General features: G+C 35.8%; 1 protein-coding gene and 1 non-coding gene across 12 annotated transcripts in view; both read left to right on the top strand.

The window, feature by feature from the left end:
- Positions 1–8,339, top strand: part of FKTN (fukutin) — a 94,536-nt gene that overhangs the window by 55,488 nt on the left and 30,709 nt on the right. For all 11 annotated transcript variants that reach the window (XM_028493722.2, XM_028493718.1, XM_028493717.2 and 8 more), the window contains 2 exons: positions 1,836–1,969; positions 4,098–4,225. In XM_028493722.2, the coding sequence (XP_028349523.1) occupies positions 1,836–1,969; positions 4,098–4,225 (262 nt within the window). The remainder of the gene's footprint in view (positions 1–1,835; positions 1,970–4,097; positions 4,226–8,339) is intronic.
- On the top strand, positions 3,481–3,587 carry LOC112065553 (U6 spliceosomal RNA). Its single transcript, XR_002892095.1, has one exon. It is a non-coding gene; the product is annotated as a U6 spliceosomal RNA (small nuclear RNA).

Below are 8,339 nucleotides of genomic sequence, written 5' to 3'. Positions count from 1 at the left end.
GGCGTGAACCCGCGCCCGCTGCATCGGCAGGCGGACTCCCAACCACTGTGCCACCAGGGAAGCCCTATTGATTTTTTTAAAGAAATAACTTCAGAAGCATAAAACAGAATTAGGAAGACCATGTCATGTGTCCCAAAATTATAAGTAATTTGTATAAAATTTATATCAGAACATGTAGACTACATGTGATTCTCAGGTAATCTTTAGATAAGCATTTTATTATTTCTATCCCAAAGGTTGTTATTACCTTAAAAAAAAAACTGTATTCTGTTTCTTTACTTACACACAATACAGATAACTTGCATTGCACCAAAAGTTTCTAAGAGGAAAGGGAATGTCATAAGGTCTTCCACGAATCTTTTCCAGATCATGATTGGACATCACTTTCTTACCACATTCTGTTCATTCTGAGATGGGGAAATGTAGAATCCAAGGAAGATTTCTGGATCTCTTTCCATTGTGCATTAGCTCAAACTCCTTTGGATTTTAGAATTATTTAGAATTTAACATTTTTTTGTTTTTATTCCCTCTTGTTTATAACTATAGTTGATTATATCTGTATTTGTTCTATCTTAATTATAACTATATTTGTACAAAAATTAATTTTGTTCCTGCTTTTATAGGGTTACCATATAATTTATTGTCCAATTCAAGAGACTTTTTGAGAGTGAAAGGAGTGCCATTAGTAATTATGTTGGTACAACAGGTGTAAACCGGGATGTATGGTTATCCTGTCAATTAGGCTTTGAGGAACATTCCCATGGTTCTTCCTGTCAAGGAGCTTCCAGCTAGAGTAACCCCCACCCCCCCAAAAAAGAGTACATCTCATTTATGTGATATATGCTTTAAGGTTTAACTTTCTGGAGTAATATTTCATAATCATTTAGCATGATATCTTTTGAGTTCTTAGCCCCATGGTTTTCTTAATTTAAGGGCATTTATAAAATGAGGGAGTTGGATTAGATGATACTTAAGGAGCCTTCCATTTTTAGTAGTTCATGATTCTTTGATAGATGTGGATTGTAGATTTTTCTTAAACTAGAGGTGAGATCCCATGCTAGGCTTCTAAAGGTCTATGTTAAAATGAAGTTAAAGTTTAGAATTCCAAACAGTATTTCCCAAAGATAATCATAGACATTTATTTACTTTTTGAATACTTTGAATGGAAGGATTAGAAGGATAATAAGAGAAACTCAGAGCCCTTAGTAATATTAAGGTATAAATTTTGCCTTTTTAGAACATTATTATAGCACCCAATTTAGAAGTAGATACATAGTAAATATATAGAAATATCTTTTGACAGTATGCTGAAAATTGAGGCTGGTACTGCTCTTCTTTTCTATATGACCCATCAGACATGAGCTGTTCAGAGCTGTTAAGTTCTACAAATTACTGCTCAGAAAAGGGATATTGCTTAGGCAAAAGAATTAAATTATATTTTTTAGCATATCTTAAAAGCAACCTTCATCATAAGAGATTTATGATTAAACATTTTAAAAAGTAACTTAATGTTTTAAATGGATGGCCCAGTTAACATTATTAAAGCTAATAGTTTATTCAGAAATTACAGTACATCATGAAAGTTTTTGAGGCTGCTGAGTGCTCAAACCAGTAAAAATGAAGGAAGGAAGGAATAAAAGAAATGTTCTTCAACAAGTGGCTCCTATAATCATAGATATTAAGTTGGGATCTAATTTTTTTTAATTTTGGTAAAGCACACTAAGTCTAATCCTGTGAAATAAAATACACTGTTACAAAGACTATCCATTATAATAATGACTAATTTTTTCCAAACTTAAGTTTTTAAAATGTTTTCTCATTCCTTTTTTTTTTAGGATGGTATCGGCAGTGCGGCATTATTCCTTATAGTAAAGATGTTGACCTAGGAATTTTTATACAAGATTACAAATCTGATATTATTTCAGCATTTCAAGATGCAGGACTCCCACTCAAACACAAATTTGGGAAGGTCAGTAATAAAAATCTGATTTACTTCATTAGTAACATGTCTCAAAAGTAAAGTTTATATTAAGCAACTCAGAGATGTTTAAAAGCACTGTATGTAGCATTTTATCACTCATTATCGGCCAGGATGAGTTCAACAGAAGATTATTACCACTTGTGACTTCTGCACTATTTAAGGAAAACTAGAAAATCTGGCTTTCTATTGACGATGAGAAGGCAAAAAGGAGCTTGGACTCTTGCAGAAGAATTTGTTGCCATTATATTAGGCAACAATATAACATAATTAATATAATATATGATTAATATAATAAGTAAGAATCTCATCTACCCTACCTGAAGTTATGTTTTTTCTCATGAGTCATTTAATTTTATGTTCATGTAAGCATCATATTATTATCAACTTGAAACATTCCATTGATTGCTAAGAATTAGAAATACAGGGACTTCCCTGGCGGTCTGGTGGCTAAGACTTTGCCTTCTAATGCAGGCGGTGTGGGTTCGATCCCTGTCAGGGAGCTAAGATCCCACATGCCTCTCAGCTAAAAAAAACCCAAACACAAAACAGAAGCAATGTTGTAACAAATTCAATTAAGACTTTAAAAAATGGTCCACGTCAAAAAAAAAAAAAGCTTAAAAAAAAAAGAAATATGGAATCATTTCAAGCAGTACTTGGGTTTCTTGTTTATTTCACATGCCCTAGGCCATAGCAGTTTTCTCACAGGTCAACTAGGAATAGGTCATTGTGGCTTAGATGAAATCTCCTTTTAGACAATTTGATTCCTATGCCCTAAGCCTGTGATCCCAGCAATGACCTTACTCTTAATTTGGTTGTTCCCAGGGAGGTGTTGTCCTGGAAAGCAAGTAGAAGTATGTTTAGTTCCTGGAAAATTACTTCTGTCATCATAATCATTCTAGTTTATTTTAAAATTTAATAAAATATCTTCCTGAGGTGAAAGGCAAAGCAATAGAACTCTAGTCATTCAGCAATTGTTTCCTTAACACTCAGTCTCTGCCTGGCACTGAGCTCTGCACCCAGGACACAAAGATGAATAAGGTACAGTCCTTATCCTTGAGGAGTCCACTGTCTAACTGGGAGAAAACAAATTCATAAACAGTTAAGTGATTAGTGCTGCCACAGACAGATGCACCAAGTCCAATGGGAACATAATTATTTGTAAGATAAGTTTCTTAGGGAAATGCTCTCAGAATTCTTTGTACTTTTTAACTTCTTTTTTCTTTTTTTCATGTATATAATGTAATGATATATGGGTTTCTATGCCACATTTACACAAGTACTCATTTATTGATTGTGATGAGAGACATATTTCCTGGTAGTTTTACTTGGTTATTAAAGGGAATAATTATTCTTTGATTACTTTCCTTCTTTAGTCAGAAAGGGGCTCAGGAACAGGATGTTTTGCAGAGTGACCATTTAACTACTATAAGTCATTTACTCTGAGTTGTCATCAGTTGTAAGAAGCAACATTATTTTATGTGCATTTAAGAAAGAAATCAGTGCTCGCTTCGGCAGCACATATACTAAAATTGGAGAGATACAGAGAAGATTAGCATGGCCCCTGTGCAAGGATGACACGCAAATTCGTGAAGCATTCCGTATTTTTGCAACCTAAGTGTCCGTCAGCAGATGAATGGATAAAGAAGATGTGGCACATATATGCAATGGAATATTACTCAGCCATAAAAAGAAATGAAATTGAGTTATTTGTAGTGAGGTAGATGGACCTAGAGTCTGTCATACAGAGTGAAGTAAGTCAGAAAGAAAAACAAATACACCTAGATGGGTAGGATAGGGAGGGTGAGAGGGAGATGTAAGAATGAGGGGATATGGGGATATATGTATACGTATAGCTGATTCACTTTATTATATAGCAGCAACTAACACAACAATGTAAAGCAATTATACTCCAATAAAGATGTTAAAAAAAAAAAAGAGATCAAACGATGGTGTGCTACTGATGCATCCCAATTTCAGAAGTGCTCCAACTTGAAAAACAGTATCTTGAAACTTATACTCTCTCTATAATATAAAACATAAGAATCTTTTGTTTTTTTAATTTTAAAAAATGTACTTCCTTTGTTTAAGTCTGTGAAGATTTTCATCTTCTTCCTAGGTAGAAGACAGCTTGGAACTCTCTTTCCAGGGAAAAGATGATGTAAAACTTGACATTTTTTTCTTCTATGAAGAGACTGACCATATGTGGAATGGAGGCACTCAGGCCAAAACAGGAAAAAAATTTAAGTATGAATCAGATAAGTACTTACAAAAGGGGCTGTAGTAATAACTGCAGAAGGTAGAAATAAGGAAGTAACTGAAAATGGGGGGAAAAAAAGACTGTCAAGTCTCACTGTTTAGCTGATACTTTCTCAGCTTTCCCAGAGAGCCCAGTTATGCTTGAGAAGTGAGGACTACCTATAAGGACATTCCCTAAGGAGGAAGTGCCCCTAGGTTTGTCAGTCCATAGAGTCATTGTGATTGGAAGCCCTTGAGTCATCAGAAAGGGAAAGCCAAAATAAGGAACAGAAAAATCAGGCCCAGGGTCTGAGCCAAAAAACTGATTGGCTGTTAGAGCTGTAGGAGCTTGATAATTTGATGAGAATGGGTAAGGGTCAATAAGAAGGAGATTGTTAAGGTCAAGTGAGGTTTAAGTGAGGAGATTGGGATTGGCTGGAGCTGAGGTCATGAAGGCTGGGCAAGCTCTGGAATGTGCCTTTAATATAGACTGAGGACTAATCTTTAAAGGATGGTGATCGGGCAAAACAGCTACCATATTTTGTCAAATGTAAGGTGATATGCATTGTAAGATGTACCATTATCTTGTGCTACCAAGAAAGGAAAGACGCTGCCAATTATAATCTTAAGACGCATGATTCAGATAGAAAATTGCAGGGGGAGAGTGTCTCAATTCTGAATTAATTGATGGACTGCAATATGTTAGATTGGCATTTTGAGCATTTTTTTTTAATACTGCCATAGTCAAACTTCTTGATGACGAAAGACATAAATGACGTTGGAGTAACTGAGTGCCCTTTATGATGCAGTTGGCCTGTTCACAGTTCTGAGAGAGAGAGAACAGATACGAAAGAGAACGCAGAGAGCAAGGCCTCTGGAATCAGGCAGACCCGGGAAGCCTCAGCTTCACCCTAATTGTGGCCTTTAGCTTTTCTGAACATTAATCTCCTCATCCATTAAATTTGAGTAGTACTACTGTGTATCAGGCACTACTATGAACATTTTTCATGTATTAACACATCTGATCCTCATAACAACCACAGATAGTCTATGAGGCACTGAGAATTCAAGTCATTTGTTCAACATCACAGTGAATAAGTCAGACAACAGCCTGTCTCTAGAGTTCATACTTTTAATCACTACCCGCTACTGTCTCTCTAATATACCTGACAGTATGAGGCACTTAGCGGAATGTTTAGCACTTATTAAGTTATCAGCAAGTGGTGGTTACCATTGTTATTATTATTTAATATTATTAATATTATGATTGCTAATGTGATTGCTATCGTTGTTGTCATTCTTATGGTTGTTATATGACCAGTAGCATAAATTTCCCTCACCAACTAGCTGAGATTGGGGCTCCTATCATTGAATAAATTTGAGCCATTGGGCGCATTGGGGAATGTTCTACATAGCATAGAAGAATTCCAAACTTGGACTGGTTTCTCCTGGGTACTTAGACATACCCTACTGGGATCACTGAATCTATTTGAAGGCAGGGAGTCTCCTTGTAAGGTTAAACTTGTTCTGGAGGTTTGAGAGTAATCCAAACCTTTTTCTCAAAGTCATAAAGTATCCCAATTGACCCTGATCCTGGAGCATATTCCCAAAACTCATTTATTATAAAAAATTATTTTGCTTTATGACAACAAACACCTTCATGCTGAGTAAGCTCAGATTATAAGACAGAAATTAGTAAGTTAATGAATTTGTAATTGACATTCTCACTATGGCTAGGTGAATAGGGAGCTAAGTGTTTTTGACATTTAGCTATAGTTTGTTTATTCAAATATGATAAAGATGCCAAACTTAACACATAATTTAGAGGCTTTTTTTTAAACTAGGAGATAGTGTAGCATAGAAATTAAAGGCATAGAGCCAGTCTGCTTGCTTTTGAATCCCAGCTCTCCGTTTTATCAGCTGTGTTATCTGTACCTAAGTTTCCTCAAATGTAAAATGGGAATAATAATAGAAATTCCTACATAGAATGGTTTTAAGAACTAAGTTAATACACAAAAAGGGTTTTGAAGATAATTAAGTATGTCCTGAGTGCTAAATAATTATTAGCTGCTATTATTAATACTCTCTGTAGCAGTAGTATTTCTCTTAGTCTTATAAGAAATTTACAGATCAGAAACCTATATAATTATCTCAATATTAAACTGCCACACCTATTCTTAGAGAACTCATATGAGAATTTCACCTTTGTTCTAAGAAAAGTAATTTCTGAAGCTTGTATTATAATCATGTTAGTCTTAATTTTTCTTCTAAGGCTTTCTTAGAAAGATTTCTTTCTTCTCACTGACATGATCCCATGTCAGACCTCAAAAGAACTATGCAGGGCTTCCCTGGTGGCGCAGTGGTTGAGAGTCCGCCTGCCGATGCAGGGGACACGGGTTCGTGCCCCGGTCCGGGAAGATCCCACATGCCACGGAGCGGCTGGGCCCGTGAGCCATGGCCGCTGAGCCTGCGCGTCTGGAGCCTGTGCTCCGTCCGCAACGGGAGAGACCACAACAGTGAGGGGCCCACGTACCGCAAAAAAAAAAAAAAAAAGAACTATGCACTTCTAACCACTACATCTCTGGCTAGAAAAGTCTTCTTTCATTCTGCTTTAACTGCTGTTTATGGTAGCAGTGTTTGGGAAGTGGAAAGTGTTCTGATTATTTAACTAGAGAAATGAGCAGTGGTAGAACTGCCTAGACAGATGGTGTGAGTCTCAGATTTTCTATCATGTTACCGTAACCTTAAAAGACAGAGAAGAGAAAAGGGGATGATTGTGTGGAGTAGTTTCTTTGAAGATTCCCCCAGCCATATGCCATTTTCATACTTTTCAGTACTATTTACTTTAAGGAACTGTAGAATTTTCACCACTATTGTTCCTAGAGGAAAAAATCTTTAAAAGTAGTCTAAGGGTCTTTTTATCTTTATAATATTCTACTTTTTATTCATGTGTAGTTTATTCTGAGAAAAAGCTTAATAATAATATAGGATGCTTACCATTTTTTGAAAAGGTGAAGAGGAATGAGGAAGTAAGGAAAAAGTTTCCCCTTTCAAAACTTTATTCTGCATGCCTTCAGAATGATGTTTTTGGTCATAAAGTTTAATAATAATTACAATATTGATAGCAATGTAAAGCTATAGCTACCAGGTATCAGCTAGATATCAGGCACTATGATAGGTAATTTATTATTTAATCTCAGATCATCCTCACATTATCCCTGTGGGTTAGGTGTTCTCACTCCCAGTTAGTTACGAGGAAACTAAAGCCCAGAGAAGGGAAGTAACTTGTCCAAGGTTCTCTGGCCATTAATGGTAGGGCCAAGATTTAACTTCAGACCTGTTGGATTCTTAAGCCTAAATGCTTCTGTCTAAGAGTTGATAGGTTAAATGAGTTAATATATGTAGTAATGCATTTAGAACAGTACCTGCCACATAGTACTGTGTAAGTATTAGCTACGGCTGCAACTATCATTACCATATTATTATTCTATTACCATTACTACTCATGTGTTGCACTGGTACAAAACACTGGACCTTCAACACAGTGGTAACTTGGATTAGTTACTCTTTGGGCAAGCATTTTCTTCCCAGGTCTCATATTTCTTCCATCTTCAGTTCTTACTCTAAGCCTATACTTTCACCTAAAATCTAAATTCCATTCTTAAATATTGTCTGGATTTTTAATACTTATTTTTCTTCTCCAAGTTCCAATTGCCAATAATAAAAAGTGATGAATATATTAACTATGCCTCCAGATGTGAAATTGTCTTTCCAGAACTTCACAGTTCTTACAGATGCTGCCCAGATTCCTTTGGGTTATTTCTTTTCTTCACATCTGAATCAACTGATGTAAGTAGAGGCCAGAAGTTTAAGAGGCAATAATAATGGTAATAATAACAACTTTTATTGAATATTTACTATGTGCTTGGCACTATGCCAAGCTTTTATATGCATCATCTCATTTAACCCTCATCACAAGTTTATAAGGGAGATTTACTGTCACCTCATGATATGGATGAGGAAATTAAGGCAGAGCTAAGCCTCAGACCTAGGGCCGTATCACTTCAGAGCTCGTATTCTTACCCATACACAATGTTAGTGTCACCACAATCTCTATCATATT

The sequence above is a fragment of the Physeter macrocephalus genome, chromosome 9 (assembly GCF_002837175.3).
Source record: "Physeter macrocephalus isolate SW-GA chromosome 9, ASM283717v5, whole genome shotgun sequence".
Classification (NCBI taxonomy): domain Eukaryota; kingdom Metazoa; phylum Chordata; class Mammalia; order Artiodactyla; family Physeteridae; genus Physeter; species Physeter macrocephalus.
Note: the sequence above shows the minus strand (reverse complement) of the source record. Positions and strands in the feature narration are given on the sequence as shown.